This window comes from Rhinopithecus bieti, unplaced genomic scaffold (genome assembly GCF_001698545.2).
Source record: "Rhinopithecus bieti isolate Rb0 unplaced genomic scaffold, ASM169854v2 scaffold_4781, whole genome shotgun sequence".
Taxonomy (NCBI): Eukaryota; Metazoa; Chordata; class Mammalia; order Primates; family Cercopithecidae; genus Rhinopithecus; species Rhinopithecus bieti.
In genome coordinates, this window is record NW_016805181.1 from 6,011,771 (window position 1) to 6,033,095 (window position 21,325).

General features: G+C 41.4%; 1 protein-coding gene and 1 long non-coding RNA gene across 9 annotated transcripts in view; one reads left to right on the forward strand and one right to left on the reverse strand.

Moving 5' to 3' along the window:
- The window catches only part of LOC108529258 (uncharacterized), an 89,385-nt gene extending 86,675 nt beyond the window's left edge, over positions 1-2,710 (reverse strand). Inside the window, exon 1 of the long non-coding RNA XR_001885457.1 lies at positions 2,227-2,710. This is a non-coding gene — a long non-coding RNA (uncharacterized LOC108529258). The remainder of the gene's footprint in view (positions 1-2,226) is intronic.
- The window catches only part of KCNMA1 (potassium calcium-activated channel subfamily M alpha 1), a 767,391-nt gene extending 746,388 nt beyond the window's left edge, over positions 1-21,003 (forward strand). For 2 of the 8 annotated variants that reach the window (XM_017871438.1, XM_017871442.1), the window contains 3 exons: positions 956-1,074; positions 2,993-3,217; positions 5,479-5,601. In XM_017871438.1, the coding sequence (XP_017726927.1) occupies positions 956-1,074; positions 2,993-3,217; positions 5,479-5,533 (399 nt within the window). In that variant the 3' untranslated portion in view covers positions 5,534-5,601. Of the gene's footprint in view, positions 1-955; positions 1,075-2,992; positions 3,218-5,478; positions 5,602-9,795; positions 9,845-12,601 lie in introns of those variants that run through there. The other 6 variants (XM_017871439.1, XM_017871443.1, XM_017871441.1 and 3 more) reach the window with 4 other exon arrangements.
- Positions 21,004-21,325: the final 322 nt, after the last annotated feature.

Below are 21,325 nucleotides of genomic sequence, written 5' to 3' on the forward strand. Positions count from 1 at the left end.
GCTTTTTTTGAAAGGGAAGTTTCATAGCTAGTGGCTCTTTATACCTATCATTTACTTATTGATGCACTTGATTAGGATAAAGACTTTAGATAATGGTAAGCTTTGGTCCCATCTGTGTTCTTTAGTATGAGACCAATATGAGAATTCCAGTGATTGGAAGGACGAAGACAGTCATTTTATTCCCAGTGAAGCCATCCCGCAGTGCCCAGTGCCCTTCATGTAATACTGTTAACATCTACCTGAAGCCACCTGGCTGCTGAAGCCAGCATTTCCAAGTGGATGCATTTGCTTTCACTTTCTGCATCAGGCCCCAGACCCTGGGAAGGTGGCTGTGAATTGATCAGAACTGCGAATCCCAGTTATTCAGCCTGCAGGCCCCTGGCTCCTGGGGAAACACATTCTCTTCCATCCTTGCCATCTCTGAGGTCTGTAAATTGTGCTTTTCACAGGGTCCTTACCTGAAAGAGTCTGTCACCATAGGACCTAGTGGGGTCCTCCTCCTCGCTGTGGTTTTCATTATCACTCAGGCAGTTTTGACAACATGATCCTATCACAGTGGTTACAGCTGAGTTGGGGCTGAACATAATCACCATTTTGCAGAGAAGGGTTCATCTCCTCACCTAAGCATGCATCTGAGACCGTCAAGCTTTACACTTTCACTTAAAGTGAGGGAGAAGCATTATCTCCTTAGAGCTTTCAAACCCCATTGCTACAGGTGGAAAACTGGAGAGACACCAGAGGAAAGCCCCATTGTTACCTGATCCCTAAAAATCACACATATTGTCTGTAGTCTGTTACCCATGTTGACTTCTTCCACTGCCGTTCCTTGGCACATGGACCCTCCAACTTGGGAGACACCAAACAAGCTTTGATGAAAAGACCCTTTTCCCTGCTGGCCCTTGATTTTCAGGCAAATAAAAAGGATGTTTCTCTCTGTTCTGTTGCTGTCTCCCAGGATGGTGGTTGTTATGGTGATCTGTTCTGCAAAGCTCTGAAAACATATAATATGCTTTGTTTTGGAATTTACCGGTTGAGAGATGCCCACCTCAGCACCCCCAGTCAGTGCACAAAGAGGTGAGTATTGGTTTCAAATCTGCCCTCCCACCTAATCACAGAAACAATAATCCCCTACTGTAAAGGCAAAGGTCTGTATACATCTCCCCAACTTGCAAATTACCCTGCCCATATTAAATGTGGCACTGAGTTTGGAGGTGATGGGAAGCATTTTTCTATAATTACTAATAGTGGATGTAAAGACATTTTGGTAATAATTCAAGTTTTGTATTAATAGAATAATTCCATCACCCAATTACAAAAGTCTGAATACAAACATCTCTCCCAAACTCCAGCTACTAGGATAACATCTGTTGGTATCTAATATAGAGATATATCATTTCACATTGCTAGTGTTTAAGATAAGTTTTTTTTTTTTTTTTTTTTTTGAGATGGAGTCTTGCTCTGTCGCCCAGGCTAGAGTGCAGTGGTGCAATCTTGGCTCACTGCAACCTCTGCCTCCTGGGTTCAAGCGATTCTCCTGCCTTAGCCTCCTGAATAGCTGGGATTACAGGCACACACCACCACACCCAGCTAATTTTTGTGTTTTTAGTAGAGACAAGGCTTCACCATGTTGGCCAGGCTGGTCTCGAACTCCTCACCTCAAGTGATCTACCCACCTTGGCCTCCCAAAGTGCTGGGCTTACAGGTGCGAGTCACCACACCCGGCCCTAAGACAAGTGGTTCTTCTGCCATATCTTAGAATCCTATATTTTTACTTCATATATTTTAAATTGACTCACTTTTTAACTTTTACATATTTATTTTGAGACAATTGTATATTATCACCTTAAGCAGAAAAAATAACAGTTTAGATGTGCTAATTATATTTTTCTCATATGCATTAACATAAATTCATAGCAGGCAAAAATTAAAAGTACATCCTGGAATTACCAAGATCAGTGAGTTTGCATAATATACCCAAGGCAACAGTGCTGCAGAAACAAGCGTTTCTCATCCCTGCTTGCATAGTAGAATCACCTGGGGAGCTTTTAAAAAATATTCTGATTACTCTAATTTAACTGGTCTGGAAGGAAGAAAAAAATCATATATATATTTTAAAATATATAAAAATTTTATATATAATACCCAGGGATTATAATGTATAGCCAGAATTGAGAACAATTGCTATAGACCAGTGGGTTCTCAAAATTTAGCCAGCATGAAACTCACCTGCAGAGCTTGTTGGACTACAGATTGCTGGACCCCATCCTCAGCACTTCCAATTCAGTAGGTCTGGGTGGGGTTGCTTAAGAACTTGCATTTCCTAGTTCCTAGGTGATGCTGAGCTGTGTGGCCTGAGGACCACACTTTGTGATCCACTGCTCTAAATGAAACAGGGTGATCATCTTAGTCACATTTGCTGTTGACCAAAGAAAGCTCCAACTCATTGTGAAGAACAACAAAGTAGTGCTGATAGGTAGGCAGGGTTCTTAGATTCTTCCATGTGAATTCCAAATTCCAAATTCTCCCACCAAAATAGATTTTAAAAGGTAAAGAGCGAGAATATAGTCTAAGGAGACACTCTGTAATAGTAAACAAAGATCTTGTGATGTATATCTGGGATTGTCCACAAATTCTGGAATGAAAGTTGCATCACACTTCATGAAACCTCCTGAGGCTGGGCTACTTGGAAGTGACTTTGACCTTGGATAGAAAGGTACGTGTAGACCACGAGAAGCAAAGTTTGGTCCTTCCATTACTGGTCCTAATTCCACATCTCTGCCTGGGCTCCTGGCTGGCCTCCTTTGTTGAGTTAAACAGAGGAAGTTTTCATTTAACAAGGAAAAGAATGTTTAAGGCCTCGGACCAGCTAGAAGTGCAGCTTCCAGATCCTCTGAAAGTCCTGAGTAACCAGGCCATTGCTTTTGGTTCAGGGAGGGTTGAATTCTCTACTCAGTTACTCTCGGGCGGTGACATCTCTGCTTTTCCTGTCCAGGTATGTCATCACCAACCCCCCCTATGAGTTTGAGCTCGTGCCGACGGACCTGATCTTCTGCTTAATGCAGTTTGACCACAACGCCGGCCAGTCCCGGGCCAGCCTGTCCCATTCCTCCCACTCGTCGCAGTCCTCCAGCAAGAAGAGCTCCTCTGTTCACTCCATCCCATCCACGGCAAACCGACAGAACCGGCCCAAGTCCAGGGAGTCCCGGGACAAACAGAAGTACGTGCAGGAAGAGCGGCTTTGATATGTGTATCCACCGCCACTGTGTGAAACTGTATCTGCCACTCATTTCCCCAGTTGGTGTTTCCAACAAAGTAACTTTCCCTGTTTTCCCTTGTAGTCCCCCCCTTCTTTTTTTTACACATATTTGCATATGTATGATAGTGTGCATGTGGTTGTCATTTTTATTTCACCACCATAAAACCCTTGAGCACAACAGCAAATAAGCAGACGGACCAAAAGTTATTTATGATTCTAGGGGAAAAATAACCCAAAGGCATGCTCCAGACATAAATAGCTCACTGCAGGAACGAGTTCACAGATTAGAAGGGAGCCCTTGTGATCAATGTCAGTTAGGCAGAGCAAGTTTATTTAATGTAAAAGAAAAGTTGATTCTGATTTATCAGGATTATCAGGGTGCTTTGGGTTTTGATTTTGTTGTTGTTGTTGTTGTTCCTTTCTTTTTTATACACACAATAAGTTAGCACATGTTTATTTGAAACAAGCAACCAGACAGCAATGAAAACATATCGATTGTTTCCAGTCTCTGGGCCGAAGTATTGCGAAGTATTTGAAAAGCTTTCACAATTTGTGTAGATGATTTTGAAGGACTTGCTTGTTGCAAGAGAACATCAGAGATTTTTTTAGTTACTCACCAAGGCCTTTTGTCCCAGAGTCAGTTCCCTCTGGGAGTTCTTATGAACATTTCTCACCTTAGTGTGGAGGAAAGAACAGTACTCCAATCATGGATGTATCAAATTCTAGTCATTTAGTTTAAGTGAAAAGAGGTTTGATTGCATATTAAATTGTTATTCTGTCTCCTTATGTTGCCATATGAATACTTAGTTTTTTTCTTTCACTTTTGACATTTGGGATGAAAAGCCATATGTATCATAAATATCAGATGTAAGTCATTAAAAACTGCCTTCCTGGGACTTTCACATCTTTTAAAAGGTGAATTGCTTACCTTATGTACAGAATAAATAATGCTCAGGAAAGAGCAAGTATTTTTCCATGTATCCTCAGGGGATCCTTTTACTCCCCTTTGTTTGATTAGTTAGGGCCCCAATGCCAGGTAGGAGGAAGGGCTGGGGCAGAGTGAGAGGAAGACAAACCCAGCTGCAGATCATGTTTTTCCAGGAGCCGACATGCTAAATAAATTAGAATGTAGGAGGATCAGCCACAGTTGACTCAACAAAGACAAAAGACAGCCACCACCTTCAACTGTTGGCACAGCTGCACGGTGCTGGCTGTCCCAATGCAGAAAGCTGGTGGGAAAGAATTCCTCATCATCACTTTAGTCAATATAGCCAATTTAGGCAGGGTAATGACGACAATAGAGAGCTGCTCTTTGTCATTATGAGACGTGGGATGAGAAGAGTGCAACAGTGAGCCAAACATGTTTTGGTATAGTTATTTTTTCTTTTGTTTTTGTTCTTTCTTTTTTAACACTTAGTAAGCATGAGAGGAGAGGTAGAAAAATACCCTTTTTTCAACATATAGTTGTCAGATGCTTTATGCATGCAAATCATGCTTTAGGCAGTGCGGTAGTTCTTAAAAATTGGCCAATTCACCATAACCAATTTCTCTTATGGATGGACTAGGCTGGTATATACATATTTGAACAGTTTGCTTTAAAGAATTCCATCAAATAGAATAGGGGTAAAAGGGGGGAGGAAAACATGTCACAGCTGTACCATCTCTAAAAAGGGTTTTATGGTGAATGTTTTGGATTTAGATTTTGGATCCCTCGTCCCCTCCAGCATGATAGTTTTGGAGATTTGCTTGCTGTGTGAATTGACAAGCACTTTTACTGACAAATGGTGAGGCTCTGTCAGAACCTCCACCCTCCCCCGCACCAAAGACAGGGGCAGCGTAGTATTCAAACCAGTATTGTGATGGGGAATAATTGTATACATGTAAATTAACAAGCCCTATGAGTGGAAGAGTTTTTTCAAATTATTTTTGTCTTTCTATATATTGATTTATATTATGTATAACTATCTCTTTATATAAAACTATATATATAACTATATATAACTATATATATATATATATAACTATATATATATAACTATATATATGTATCCCCTAGTATTGGATCATGAAGAGCTCTTCATGCATTCTTTGCAAAGGAGGTTATAAAGTTACGCCCTCAGAACATTTATAACTATAAGAATGTGCCAGTTAAAGTGCTCAACAGGAAATATGACAGTTTAAAAGCATTGTAAAACTCACATAGCTTACTTCTCTCTCTAAAGTGCAACAAGGATGAATAGAATGGGCCAAGGTATGACAATTAATGGTTCTGCATGACCTAGCCACTGCTGGGGGTTTTCTTCTATAACGTTGTCCTTGTGAAAACTTTTGTGAAATTAAAAAAAAAGGAGTTACAAATTTTATTCTGTTATTGGTTTATTTTTATTTATATTGTTCTGTTTGTGGTTTTATTTATTTTGTTTTGCTTCCCCCCCCATCCTTTCCCTCTCCTTTTCCCTTCCTTCTTGTCTTCCTTCCTTCTTCCACTTTCTAAATTGCTCAGCGCAATGAGGCTGTGCTGCTGCTATTGCTAGATTCCTTAGAGTTTGTTTTGGTGTTCTTGGGTGTGGGGTTGGGTAATTTGGGGGGAACTTCTCTTCATCTGGCTTGCCTTTTAATCTGCACGTGGCCTCCCTGCCCACCCTGGTACCTTGCTCCAAGTCCGAAAGCATTTTCCCATCAAGAAACCCAGCTTCCTTCACTTCCCCCATTGCCACCCCCCAACCCCAGTCCCCACATCGGTCTGTTCACATCTCTGTGTTCATCTTGGCAAGACCTACTCAATCAAGTGATGATACCAGTTGATAAACTTTTCTGGAAAACATTTACAGCTATTCCATTTGGCAAACCTGCTTCTCTGTCAATATTTCATCCTCCTTTTATTTAAACCAGGAGGGTTATTAATGGCAAAAGCATTGGTCTTCTTTATGCTTGATCAGTATGACTCAAATTAAAAGTGTTCTGCTGTGTATATCAACTCAACAGCCCTCACCCAGTTATCTGGGAGCTGATGGTTCAGTCACTGTATTACCCAAATCTCTCCTGCCACCTGCCTTTCAGACATTTGTTAAATCCCAACCAGAGATCGGGCAGATAGAGAGAAGTAAATCCAAAGTGCATTTTATACACAATCTGTTAGCAACTCCAATGAGATGATATTGTGATGGGAATGGAATGGGAACAGACTATGATATGAGATGGAATTTTGAGGTTTTCCTGGACTTTGGGCACACAGTCATGCCCCAGGGGTAGATAATTGAGAATTGACCATATTTGACTGATGTTAAATTTGATGATGGAGAAGGATCATTATTACTTCAATTTTATTTGCCAAAATTACTATATTATACTTTCCTTAATAGAGTGAAGAGTTTCCTCCATTGTTTTCTATTTGACTCAAAACTTCCCCTTCTTCTTTCAGTAGAACATCCGCTTACCTAGGAAGTGGGCATACAAGTTTCTTATTATTGTATCTCTTCCTGTTCACTGCCCCCTGCCCCTCACCACAAAAAAAAAAAAAAAAAAAAAAAAAAAAAAAAAACAAGGAGGTAAGGGTAGAAAGTGAAAGAGTTCTTTGAAAAGGAAGTACATACATTTAAAAAGTTAGGAACTCTGTTATCTGCATCATTCTAGAAGAGAAGAAATTTGTAAGCCATTTAGTCCAACTTGCTTTGGGCTTTGAAAGGGGTGAACAATAAGTAGGCTGGTAAACCAGAAGGCACGGTGAAGCCTTCTCAGTCTCAACACTCGGGTGATCATGGCATCATCACTGTCCCTAAAGTCTGCTACTCAGGGTTCTTTCCAAGGCCAGTTCAAATGGATAGAGAAAGCTAGACCCTTATACATGCAGTTAAACTTCTGGCACAATTGGGAGAGGTTTCAAATTCTGCTCTGAATATTAAAGATTATGACCCAGATCCTTACCGTAGGTGCTCAATAAATATTTGATATAAATTGACTTTACATATTTTATACCTTTAACCATTTTCTATATTACCCTTGTCCCCTTGTTTATTTAAAAAAAAAATATGAGTGCCTCTACCTGCCTCATGATGCTGCTGTGCTGGTGCCACTTTCTCAAGCTGGTCACACAGCTTTCGAGAATGGGGAATAGCCCTGTAAGCTCAATGAGTAGAGAGACCGACTATGCCTCTTGGCAGCATTGTCAAGATCCCAGATGACCAGGAAAACCTTTTGCCTGGCTCTTCTGCAGCATGGGAAAAGCCTAAAGGTGTCTGCATCCCGATAGAGACAATTAAATCAACCTGCCAGGTTCCTATAGCAACAGGCTCCTTGAAGGAGAAAGAGTAGAGTACAGAAACTCCAGGGCCTGTGGAAGTCAAGACAGGGTAAAAATCAATTTCTCAATCAGCTTCTTTCAGCCCATCCCTGCTTTGTCACAATATGATAAAGAAGTAGCTGTGGGCACCTGTCACTACACTGGCTGACTGTCTCCCATGCAAGATTGCATGCCCATTGCAACCACTGGAGGTGAGAGGGATTATCCCCTGCCACCCAAAAGGAATTAGTGAAGAATCTGTCCTCAAGGTGTTGGCTGGACTAAGGGCCACAGAGGAGGGCTGGAAGAGCTGTTTGCTCAAAGAATGGCAGAATCAGACTTTCAGTTAAAAGAGACAGAGTCATGGTAGCCAATTGCAAAGAAGTGAGAAGGTTTTTCATAAACGGTAACTGCTTTTGTTCTGGTACAAATAATTTGTATCTCTATGAAATAGGCATACTTTGCTCACAGACAGGAGAGGAGGTAGTATGTGTGGGTGGCGATAGTGGTGGCATCAGGGTTTGCTGGGCAGAGGAAGTGTGCCAGGCTGCCTATCACAAATGCAGGACAGGAAACCACACAGCATTACCCTTGAAGGTCGAAGCTTCTTGTTAGCCCTTACTGTTCTCCATAGTTGTCTCTCTCCAAACAGAATCTTTTCTTTTTGAGCCTTTTCTCTCTCAACCTCAGCTTGTGGTGTAGTGAGAAGAGGGCCAATTATTCCAAATGCTTTTGCTGTATCATTGTCTCCCCTTTTCTGCAATCTTCTCTAGGGGGTAGTTCTGTGAAAAGGCTAAAGCCCATGGCACTGACAACCCACAGAGCCAACAGAGAAGCTCAGTTCTCACAGTGCAGCCTGTTTCTTCCTCTGCTGGTGGCAGCTCAGTCAGCCTAGCTCTGGGGCCCTTCCCTGCAAGAGCCCAGTCCTCCAGGGTGACCTGCAGCCCTGTGGCAGGAGGAGGTTTTGACCCTTTAAACCCTGTGATCTCAGTGATGAAACTAGAAATGCAAGAAACCGATGGCTCGCAGATGGGATAGGAGGCCTGGTGAGTCAAATGCAGTATTTCAAAGGCATAGAGGCACCCTGGGAGGGGAGAAACCCTAAGCTCCCCAGAAATAACACCAGGTTACCTATTCCTCTCCTTTACCTTCAAAACGAAGATGACCAACCAAATCCCCCTCTGTCACCTCTGCTGCCACATCTGTGTTCTTCAGGATACACCCCGATATACACACCCCTACTCAACATCTCTGCTGAAGGGCATCATTTGTAATCACATTCAAGAGGTGCCACCCATCCTTTAGTACCGATAGTACTCAGGCTAGTATTAAACTTACTGTAAAAGCTAACGCTTCACAACTGCCTTGGGCCAGGCACTCTCCTGAGCACTCTTCAGTTACCTATACAAACTCAATCTTCACAACAGCTTCAGATGGAGATGCTGTGTCTCCCTTTGAAAGATGCAGAATCTGAGAGACACTAGAGTATGTGAAGTTAGCCACTGCGATATAATGTCCACTAATAGTATTAATAATACTCATAACCTTAACAACTCACATTTACTTACCATGTGTCTGGACCTGTATAAGTGCTTCAAGGGTGCTAGCTCCATTTATCTTAACCACACTATTAGGAAATTTGTATCATCAGCCCTATTTTACAGAAAAGGAATGAAGCTAAGATAAATTTGCTAATAACTTGTTCAGAGTCACGCAACCGGTATGTTAGCCAGATCTGCTTAACTTTCACCTCCTGCCCTGTGCTGTCTCCTTAGCCCACATCTACTTGCTTCTTCACGGTGGACAGCTCATAGCATGGCTGGTCTTGATAGGTGACATGTCCCAGTGGCAGTGGCAATTGCTTTACCCGCATCTCTCTGCAGTTGTTTTCCAGATTTTTATCTTGTCCCACTAGCCCCCCGCCCCAGCCACAAACTGAAATGCCTCTTCTTTCCTAACTCCATGAACTCCTGGCATGTCACACATTGTACTCAGAGCACTGACAACAGGCATCTCATCCTTAAGAAGCTTATTAAGAAATGAGGCTATTTTTCTCTGGCAGTGAGAAAGCCCTCCCACCCCGATCAATTGCCCTTCTCATCTTAGAGATGAAAATAAAGCCCCTGGAAATCTTTCTGGCGTGTGAGATGAAACAGGGAGCAGAGATAAACTCAGGGATTTGGATTTATCCTTGACCATGGCAACATTCATTAGGGCTGCTTCCCTGAGTCCTCTTCCTGGTGGTCAATTTTGTAGCCACCCATTGGCGTTGTTTCTTCTTCAGAAGGCAAGACTCAATACATCAAATTGTCATTGTCCTACTTGCACTCTCCATGGATGCCGAATGGCTGGCGATCATTGAAATGTGTGTTCCTTGGAAGCATGTTGGGAGAATCTCTTTGTAAAATACTGTTGCCACCAGACATTTTAGTAAAACACCCACAGCATTCATATAGTTCCATTTCCTGACCATCCTATATAACCAAGTCTCCAAGAACACACACATTTATATCTTAGGAGGCACCCAAATTAAACAGCTGTTTCTCAGGCATAAGGAAGACCTCAACTCCTCACCACAATGTGTTTTAACACAACTCATTCCTTGTGTTGAGACAGCATGGCCAAAACAAGGTCTACTCTGCTTAGATTCTGTTTAATGGCAAGAAATGTAAAAGGAAAGAGAGAAGCTTAAATTAGGAAATAATGCTCTCTTTCTTTCAGACAGCAGAAGGAAATTGATATTCTCTCTGCCGTGAAAGGTCAAAATGCCAACTTTGAATTGAACTGCAAAGACTAAATTCTGAACAATTATTCTCTGCAGCAGTTGTAAAAATTTCAGCAAATCACAGCTGTCTTAGGTCTTTCACCCAAAAGACCTACTCATTTCCATCAGCTGAGTTCACTCTTCCAACCTGGCATGTCCAACCTAGCACTAAATCCCTTTGCAAAATCAGTCTGCATAACAGCATGGCCAAAAACCGAGGGCAGCTTAGGCAACCTGAGCATAAACACCAGGCTCAACCTCTCTGAAAATCATCTTTACACATAAACCGCTGGAAAAAGGCATAGTTTGAAATTGTTTCAGCGGCCTGGCAATGCTTTTAAAACATGATAACCATCACACTTTACTCCTCTCTGAAAGGTTAGTTTAATCGTAGATCACAAAAAATTGGTTTCCACAAATGCATAATGGTTCATCTATGTCACACTTGAACTAAATGGTTTTTTAAATGGAGCTGAAATTATTTTGATGTGTACACAGTCTTGGATTTCTATACAACCTTTTTTAACCAGCCCATCAGGAACCTTGCCTCTAAAGCCTCATTAATAATTCAGATGTGCTGATGACTTTAAAAGATCTATGGAATTGAAGCTTAAGGAAAAAAAAAAAAAAACTCTGCTTGACAAAAAGATAAATGAATGTAGAAAGAAGCTGTAGGAGTCTGGCAAGCTGTAGATCATCTCAGAACAGATTGTAACTTTATCATTCTGTCAGGGGGAATAATTTAAAGCACTTAATCAGTTAGCTTCACTGTGAGGATGTAGCATTATGAATTCCTATCGTCCAATCTGTTCAAATCAAAGTGAACTTAATTATAATAGGTGAGCGAGCCAGAGCAGGAGGGGGATGGGGAGAATGAGGCAAGAGGTAGCAAGTTTCCTGTGGGGTAAACTGAGCTGCTGCATAAAAGTGGGGCGAGGCTTTGACTCAGGCACATCCCTGCTCCAGTGACAGCCCTCCTTGACATTGACAGCTCAGGGCCCTTGAAATAGCAGAAATAAGAACTGAGGAGAAACAAGCAGAGTGGTCATAAGCTGATCATAGATACTTAATTTATAAATCATTAGCCAAACACGCACATACCCTCCCACCCCCAACGTCCCCTATCAAACCAGGTGAGCAGTTTTCACTATAGTGTCCATCCAGGACCACTGACAAGGCAGTTACAAATTGTTCTGGTAAGCAGAAAAAGCAGCTAGAGAGGCCATTGTCTCTATAGCAGTGGACATGCTTGATAGCTTTTACCCTTTTGCTTTTCTTTCCCTAAGCCACTAAAGTGAGGCTATGATTCCCAAGTTAGAATGTCCTATTTGCCCAGTCCTTTCCTATCTATACACATGGCCAATTTCCCAGAAAATTTCAATCCTAGAAAGAGGCGGGGATGAGGGTTGAGTCTTGTAAAATAGCTTTGCACTGCGAAGAGGATGCTAGACCATTTTCATTCTCACCCCAGTCCCCGAACACCCTGACTCAGCATTCTCTCTCAGCCATTTCTGTATTTAGGGTGGAAATGAAATGCCAAGACTTCAATGAGCTCCCTTGTCGACAGCTTGGGTTATTATAGTCAGTTAAGATATTGCCACTTGGAACTCTATTCATAATTTTATACCAACACAGAGTTTTCTTTCTTGAAATAAAAGCCACCTCAAAATCCTCTTTAAAACATTGGTCGCTATTCTGATTTGCATAGATTTTTGGCCAGCAAAATCTATGGGTTTAGTTTAGACCCCCCAAAGTGGCTACAAATGAAAAAGGAGAGTGGTAAAGTTGAGACATGACTTTATGTGTATGTGTTATAAGCAAAGCCAAGGAAAGGCTGGGAGGTGGTGATTCTGTATAAGATTCTAGATCACTCGCTCTGCAGCAAGTGTGGTGGTGCCCTTCTGTTCCACTCGAATCAATAGATGCACAGGCACAATGTCTGTACCCAATGGCTGATATACGCAACATCCCTTCCCCACCAAACCTTTTCTGGCCACGAAATTAACTCCAAGGAATATTGCCAGAGTCCATTCTCCAACCCCTCCTTAGCCTCTGAGGTCCACTCATGGGGCCTCTGAGTCCCAGTGACACATTTTATTCATCACTTGCTACAGGAAGCAGAGGTATGTTTCAGGTTCTGGGGTCCTCCCTACACTGCACTGTCTCTCTTAGCAATTAACTCACTGTCGGCTTCTATAGATTACCTTTTTGCATTTTTCAAAGAACTTTCCAAAGGCTTTGCCTTAGGACTAATTAAACTTCTAATTTCTCCTTCTTGTTTTCTATCCATTTTGCCCTTTAGCAGAAAAGAAATGGTTTACAGATGAACCGGATAATGCCTATCCCAGAAACATTCAAATCAAGCCCATGAGTACCCACATGGCTAACCAGATCAACCAATATAAATCCACAAGCAGCTTGATTCCACCAATCAGAGAAGTTGAAGATGAATGTTGACTCCCAGGAGACCAGAACTATTTTTTTTTAAAGCCTGACAAACTTCATCAATGGTGACGTGACTTTTCTTCTTACATGCTGAATCACTGGTGGAAACGTTAGGATAAGCAAGAATTGCCAGAAAATAAAGTAGACAGATCTTTCTCTTTGTCTGCCTTGAATATTGCTTCCATGTATTTTGGAAAAGAAAATGATTTCATTTATAAATGAACATACTAAAATAGTCATGTATAGCCTCTAGCATTTTAAATTATTTTTATTTATTAGAAAGAAAATATATTTTTCTTTTCTTTCCATTGTCAAATATCTTCCCTATATCTAAACAATGCAAACTCTAAATGAATAAGTGGCCAGACTCCTTAATGCATTTTTCTCTTCTTTCTCTCTTTTTCTTTTGAGGAGAATGATGGTCACCACCACAATTAATTGTAATTAATTTTAATGAATTATTAAAACAATTTTAAAATGGCCAATGATGTATACATGTATTTTAGTCAATCCAAAAAAAGAAGACGAAGGGGACAGGTGAATACCTGCTCCTCGCCTGGATGGGTGTGTATTTTGATCTGCATTGACACCAGCTCTTAATAAATGGAAACATTTATTTTCACAGTTGAAAGTCATATTTTTGTAGTTTTAGTTTTCATTCTGTAATTCTCACCCCTTTGTTCATATTTTTAAAGGAAAGACCTTCTTGCTGCTTTTCTACAATTGGCAGATCAGGTTTGTCTGGCCAACTAAGGACACCAGGAGGGTTGTGGGCAAGCCTGGGATGTGGAAGCTGAGGACCAGATGCGCACAAGGCATTGCTCTGTTTGCTGTTCTAGTGGTGGGGACTCCTACATGCTGTATGCTTCTCATTTTGTATTTCCAAACCACCTGAGCAAGTAATGTCAACTTCGAGAGGGTCTGGTGGACTTCCTCCCCACTCCCCAAGTCTCAGAGCTTTTAGCCTAGAAGTTTGTAAAACTGATCAGTAGTTTTACTTTACCATAGGCTATGAGAGGGCATTCATTCTTCTCACTGAGTTTTTGTTTAAAAACCAGGAAATTTCTACAATCATGGAGACAGATTTTAATTTGCATGCTCTCCTTTATTTAGTTGCTGGGGCCAAACACGTGAACTTGTTACAACAATTTAAAAAATAATAATAACAAAAGGAAAGCAATGAATGCACTTCATATAGACTGTTAGAAAAGGCCTTTGAAAATTACCAGCAGTGAAATCAAATATATCAGCCACTTTAAACTGCGGTCAAAAGATTTTTCTAGCCATCAGATGCAATTACAATGTCTCAGAGCTCTGCTGTCGCTTGCATGCTAGGTGTACAGTCTCCCGGCAACTGTTTTGTTCCAATCAACTTAGCAAGTCTTTCAACTTTAAAATTATCAGTCTTTGATATGATCATCAAGGTCTCTGGAGAAGCATGGATGTGATAGTGATTTCTATTTTCTTAAAAAAATGTAAACTGTGGACACTTAAAGGAACCAAGCTAACCAAAGTATCTCCCCAAAATTTCATGATATCTAGTCCATTAACTCTTTGGACCGTGACCTGTGGTACCTAGTTATGGTAGTGCAAATCAGATCAGAGCAAAGCAATGAGATCATCATGAAGACATATGTCCACTAAGTACTCCAATTACCAATGTAGGCAAAATGAGCCTCCACCTCTGTCCACTCCCTGCAGAGCCAATATAGTCGTGCTTCCACCTCGTAGGCATTGTCCTGCAGTGACTTGTCAGACTGTGGTTACTCTGTCGTCACATTTTGTAGAATTAGTTCTATAAAAGTATTGTGAATATAATGTATGTCCAATTGGATTGTTTAAAAACTACTTATAATTAATCACTAGCCTACTCAGCAGACTAAAATGACGTCAACAGTCTATATTCAGGCTTATAAACATTTCTTGGTTTCCAACAGAAGTCAAATGTGTTTGTGGGGAGAACCTTTTGCTAGGATTTTGACAACTTTCCTGAAAGCTAGGCCTTCTTTTACATAATGATTTTGCACTGGGGTCACCTTAGTACATTCACGTCAATCCACGCTCTTCTTTCCTTCGTGAACCATAGTGGGCTCTTCACTCCTGCTCCTAATAACCACCTCCGAATTTGTTAGAGCAATTTGGTCTCCTCTGGCAGGCTGTGGTGGCCACATAAAGAATCTTCCATTAGAGGGACACAGGACACAAAGCTCCACTTCCACTACCCTCTCTTCCCTGTGTCTCCCCTACCAAGGCAATCTGGAAGCAGAAATGCAAACTCCAACCCCACGACACATCCATTGATGCATTTGTGGCTAGAGATTTGAATCTAAACTTAAAAAAAAAAAAATCATAATAGGATCGCCTCCTACAGCAAAGGGCTCCTTGATTCATAAGCACCATCCCCCCACAAAAAACAAAACAAACTGGTAGAAATTCATTTTCTTAAGTAGAGCAATAAGTTCATACTATGTAGCCTTTGTAATAATGAATTGTTCTGGCCTAGAAAACAAAATGAGGCGTTTTGTTAAGGAGGTAGGAAAATGGCTGGCTGTTGGGCCCTTTGGCAAAAGCTGGTGCCTGGTAAGTAGAAAGCGAAATGGAAGCAAGTAAGATTTGTGAAATCACTGGAGGGCTCAAGCAAATGCCAGAGCTTCTCCCTGGCTTGTTCCTACTCGTTGAGCGCTTTGGCCCTGAGTCCCATTCATCTCTGCTGAGACAGTCTGTCTTTCTGCCTACATCTGCCTGAGACCAAGGAGGGTCTTCTTTAGCACAGTCCACATTATGAGGCTCTGATTTCCCATCCCAGTTTAGGGCTCCAGAAAAGCCATTCTCCCAAACCAATGATTCTTGGGTGCTGTGGGAATCAAAGACTCACCAACAGGCTGTTCACAAAGCAGAAAATATCATCACCATCATCACCTTTCTCCTTGAGAAAACTTTTATTTTTTTCTCATCAATTTTATATTTTAGAATATCATCTTGAACCGTTACAAAACACCTTAAATAAAAGTGACTGTGACTAAGGCACATTGAAGAACATTCCAAAACTCTTTCTTCCCAAGGGTTCTGGCACCTTATGATGTACTTTGTAAAACATTGATTGAAGATTTTAAATACACAGGAAATTGGAAGTGTTTGTTAGGGTTGGATAAAGGAAAAGTGAAAAAGCGTAAGAAATCTGGGACATTTTCATGTTGAAAGGAGAAAAAGCACAAATTCCCTAGTTACCATTTAATATGAGGGTGCAAGAGCCACATTTACAAACAACTAGCTATGATCTTTGAAAACGTTTTTAAAACTCTCTGTGTCTCAGTGACTTCATTTGTAAATGAGAGTGATTCATCTAGATGACTCTAAGGTCCCTTTCAGGTCCCAGGGGACATGATCTAAGTTAGGAGTGGGAACATGGGAGCGGCTGCCTCTTCTTGGCTAAACTTTTGGAGACTATTGTGTCCAGGGCTGGAATAATGGTCCTTTTTGCTGCATCACCCAGGCAACACTCCCAGCCTTACTCATGAGTAGTGAACATTTTCTGCTCTGGACGTAGAATAGGTAGGTTCATTCCTGTGCTTTTCACCTTAGAGTCTTTTTAGGTTCTAGATGCAAATTCCTCATTTTGGAGAAATGATAGTCACCATCACAATTAATTGTAATTAAGGGAAATGAATTATTATAACAATTTAAAAATGGCCAGCACCTGAATCATGTTGGTCAAATTTCACTGCCTGTTCTAGGGTTTTCTTCTCAATTTCATCCCTCCCTTCCCCTTTGTTTTGTTTTGTTTTGTTTTTTTTTTGGTTCAAGGCCCAGCTTCAGTTAATCCCTTCATCTCTATTCCATGTCTCCAATTCCTAGTATGTAACTAGAGGTTCAAGAGACCCCAGATTCCTGCCATTTTCCCCACTTATGTTTCCCCATGTGGATCTTCAGGAAGTAACCAGTCTTCCTTCTCACTTCATTTCCTATCCTCTGTTTATTTGGTTGTTTTCTTTCATTAATAAACTAACCATCTCTTAGCTACTTACATTCATAAATGTAATTATAATCTATTGTTTTATTGTCAAAGGGAACCTCACTGAAGGAAGGAAAGGCGAAATTGAGGAATAAAAGTAGGAAGGGAGAGAAACAAAGACTATCCAACCATTTGACTGAGATGTGAGCCGCCTTGACTCCTAGGAGACTAAGTAGATCCGTTCAGCTTGAACACTGAGTTCCAGGGCAGAATCTATCCATTTTCTGTTTTATTCTTACTTGCTGCTTTTGGAATGGTGGTAAAGCCACCAATCGCCATGACCCTTGAAAGAATCTTCACTAATTAGGACTGACTCACCCTCCTTAAAAAGCAAAAGAAACAGAATTTACTTACAATCTTCTGGCAAATTACCTTTCTGCCCCTCTGCTCATTCCCAAAAGGCATTTTATTTTAATCCAGCAGAGATGATTTAGCATATAAATCCCACGGTCATTTGAGGAGGTGATGATACTATTTGGATTTATTTATGAGAGAGTAGTAATGAGAAATGATTCCTAGACAGTTTGTACTAGTTTGGTCATATTGGTTGCTGAAGTGCAGTCTCTTCCAATTGGTTGTTTCCAATAAAGTATCAGTTGTTAATAATTTCAAGATTTCCATAAAAATAAGGAAACTTGGAAAACATTTTAAATTTTATTTCTTAAGAGACCACAGAGCCTAATTTTCAATTTTTATGGTAAGCTTGCTTAAAACATGTATAGAAAGAAGCCTATGTGCTCAAAGACAGAGGCACCTTTAGCCCTACAATGGTTGGAAGCTCCATGATGTCATAGCCCCACATGGATAGACTGGAGAAAGAATTCTGACTTAGACCACCTGTAGCAGACTTTCCTCTTTTGACATATATATATATTTTTTAATCACAGAAAGGACCTGAGACTCCTTATCTAAAGATAAGACAAACTTGGGGCATAGATTAAGAATCCAGGAAGACAGAAAAAAAGAAAAAGATATAATAAGCAGTACTTTAAAATACCATCAGTTATGGGCATGCATCTGGTACAAAGAGTAGCTCTTTGGGTTGGAAGAAAGAAGAGTTTGCATTGAACTGCATGGGCTGGTAAGAATGCAGAGGCATATAATGCTTGATGGGCTTTGGAGGCATTTCAATAGTAATTGGGTGACAGGACTGGAAAGATATGTAATATGAGGGTTTTCCAGGGAGATGGGACTAAATGGGCCATGATGTATTTGTAGGAATGTGATTTCAATAGATTGACTATTTTGTCTACTGTGATAAGTTTGTGTAGGGGAACTGAGGAAAACTGAGATGCGACTTCATGGAAGGGGCTACAAAGTACAGTCTAAAGGCCTAGATAAAAGTTTGAAACTTGATTTAGAAAGTCATGAAAAGCCACTAAGAGTTTTAAGCAAAGAGTGATGGGGCAGCAATGGCTGTGTATTTTTCAGGTTGAAAGTAGTGAGATGTCAGTTCTTCCTGGGAAATATCATGAGAATGCACACAAAACTGAACATATTCTCAGCAGCAAGGAGTGCTAAAGGGTGCCCACTCCAAGTCAACAATTCACTGTGTGCAACACCCCCCTTCCTCACACATTTGGCTTTGCTTTCTGTCACAGGACCATCAGACGTAGAATGTCCTGACTCTCCTGAATTACTAGAATGTCAGCAACAAACTCACGAAGTAGATTAGAGGGTAGGAATGGATACATAAATTTTTAAAAATCAGCCAATCATACTATTTTCTAGACAGTAATATATTAAGAACATGAGGCAGGACATCCACAAATTGTAAAGAATAATTAATAGTCCAGAACTGCCAAATAGGAATTTCCATTATAAAAACATCCTTGCAGCTAATCAGGTAACCCTTGCTTAGAAACCTGTTAGCACCCGCTAAATATTTGTAAAAGGAGCGGGTGGGAGAGAAATGAGCACAATATAGATACTGCCATCAATCAGCTTATAATACAACTAAAGAAAGAAAACATGCTCAAAGCGCCATTAGAGAAAGGGTGAGCCCTAATGACATAGTTTCACATTCAATATGGTAGGAGATGAAACAAGGGAGAAATGGTGTGGTTTGAAGTGGTTCAGCAAGGTAGGATTTCTAGAGAAAGGGGGGTTTAGGAGTTAGATTAGTAGAGGGTCAGCATTCCAGGTATGAAGGCAGGATTATCTGGCATGTGGCAGGGTGGGTGATGTTCATCAGTAACTGCTAATTGATATTTACTGAGCAGCCGTTGTGTCCTCACGACTGTAAGGCTATTAGAGGAAGATAGCCCACCTGCCTAACTGGGAACACAAGGCACACATATATTGGAAAGATCACATTGCACAAAACAGGTGTTCAATAAATATTTTTTTTAATAAATATGAACACTTAATAACAAATAAATGTTATGGATTGTAATAGTTGTAGAAGATTGGTTGGGATTGTAGCGACTGGATATGGGGCAATGGCTGTGGGTCTAGAGTATATTCATTGTGCAGTGAACACACACCTAATCTGTCCTCAAGGACAGAACCATGTGGAGGAATAGGAAAACAAGAGAAGCAGGCAGGAAGGGGAGGCCATGAGTACAACAGCTAAGAAATGTTATATTGGGTTCATCCAGAGCAGGAAAAGCTGAGAGCGGTTCATGAGAGAAGGCCCCAAAGGCAAGGGGAGTGGGACAGGGGAGTGAAGGAGTGGGCTACAACAGGCCCTGCAGATGTAGAAGCCAGATCCACAGAGGCACTTAGAAAGTGAGGATCATGGATGAATTATTTTACGGAGAAAGTATAGGTTTAGATCAGCTGGCAGATGTGTTTGTAGGCTAAAGTCATGTTTTTCAGGACTAAAAAGGAGCAAAATAAGTAGACCTTCTTGGGACAGGAGATCTAGGGTACTCCGGAACCAGGAAAATGAGAAATAAGAGGGGAATTTTAAGAAAGAGAGGGCAGATCATCTATGAGGCTGGAGATGAAAGGTGTTGGAGATGGTGATGCAGAAGTCAAAGGACTCACTCGAAGGACTCACTCTGCTTATTTGTCCACATTCCCAGAGCTTGTCATGAGGTCTGGCCCAGGTGGGCAGTCACTCAGCCACTATGTGTCACTGTGGCTGCCATGGTGGATGGAGGCTGGACAGGTAGTGTGGTGATTGGCAGTCTTTCTGGAGGACTCACAAGGGAGGGGTTTCAAGGTGGGCATCTCCTTTCACGTTCCTGTCCATGTCTGCACTGTTCTTCTTCCCTCCCTGAACAGCACACACCCTGCACCCTTAGTTTCAGGGGTGTGAAAACAAATGCTACAACCACATTGCTTTGGTGGCTTTTCTGAACAGGCAGTGTGAGAAGAGATGTTCTGGCCAGGTGAAAGTGGACTTTATCTTTAGGTAGGTTTTTCAGTTTAGAAAGGTTTCCTTTGCTTATCCCTTGAGGACTTCTGTGCTGCTGCTTCTCCTCCGTCTTGCTAGTTAACAGAACAGGGGCAGAAGTGACACCAATGCTCTTGGCCTTGCCTGCCTTGGGAAGCACTACCGGGCCCCAGTGTTTAGAATCTTAGATGGAAATGTACACAAGGCACTGGCACACGCCTGCCGGAGTGACCCAGTGCTTCTCTCCCATGGGACTCAGGGTCAGCATGGGAAGACTGCTGGCAGGGACAGGAGCCCCACCCGCAAGGTAGACTGAGCCTCACTTCCACACAAAACCAGAATCCCATCCTCCCCAGAGTGCTCGCTCTCCTCCCCTTCCTTCCGCTTAATACGGTCTGACATGCTTTTGACCAGAACTGCAAAATTTCAAACATAAACCCAGATCTGTTGGGAAATCCTAATTAAAAACTTTCCATTCCCAGGTGGCACAATCACATCCTGCCTAAAACTTCTGGCCCACATCCCACCACCCAGATGTTGAAAAGAAACCTTTCTCTGCATAACACCAAAACCTGCACTTCAAGGTTTCTTTAGGGGACAAAGAAAAAAAAAAAGTACACACATGCAGAGTTCAGCCTACATGTTCATTAAGGAAAAAGAGCGTGGCTTATTCACCTTTCGATCTTTGTTGGCATTATGATTATGATTATGATTAATTACTCTGACCTGACAGGAATTGAAGAAGAGAATATATGCTGGTGCTCTGAAATGATCTACCCAACTCTGTCATCTGTAACAACCAGTGATAACTCTCTTGTCTTGTAAAAAGGGTTTGTACATAACTTGTACATGGTTTCATTTTGTATTTTTCGCAGATTAAAATTTATGTATTTGTGTTCTAAAACAAGGAGTGTTTCTTGTGTCTTTGTAGCAGTCACATGCCATGGGGTGAGAGGTGGGCTGGGGTGGTGAGGTCCGTGAGTTCGAATCAGTCTGCTTTTGTCTCCTCCCTTCATGCTCCTCCATGAAGGCAAAGTTGTGGATTGATTGAAATCATGAGCTTCCCTTTGCAGCTTCAAGTGCAAATAGACCTCCCCACCTCCATGGTCTTCAAGGAGCCAGTCAGTGGGTGCTGCTTAAGACTGCAATAGGCATGGCGGAGAGGAAGAGCTGCTGTCATTCAACGTAGTGCCTGAGAGCCCTACATAGCCACACTGGGGCCAATG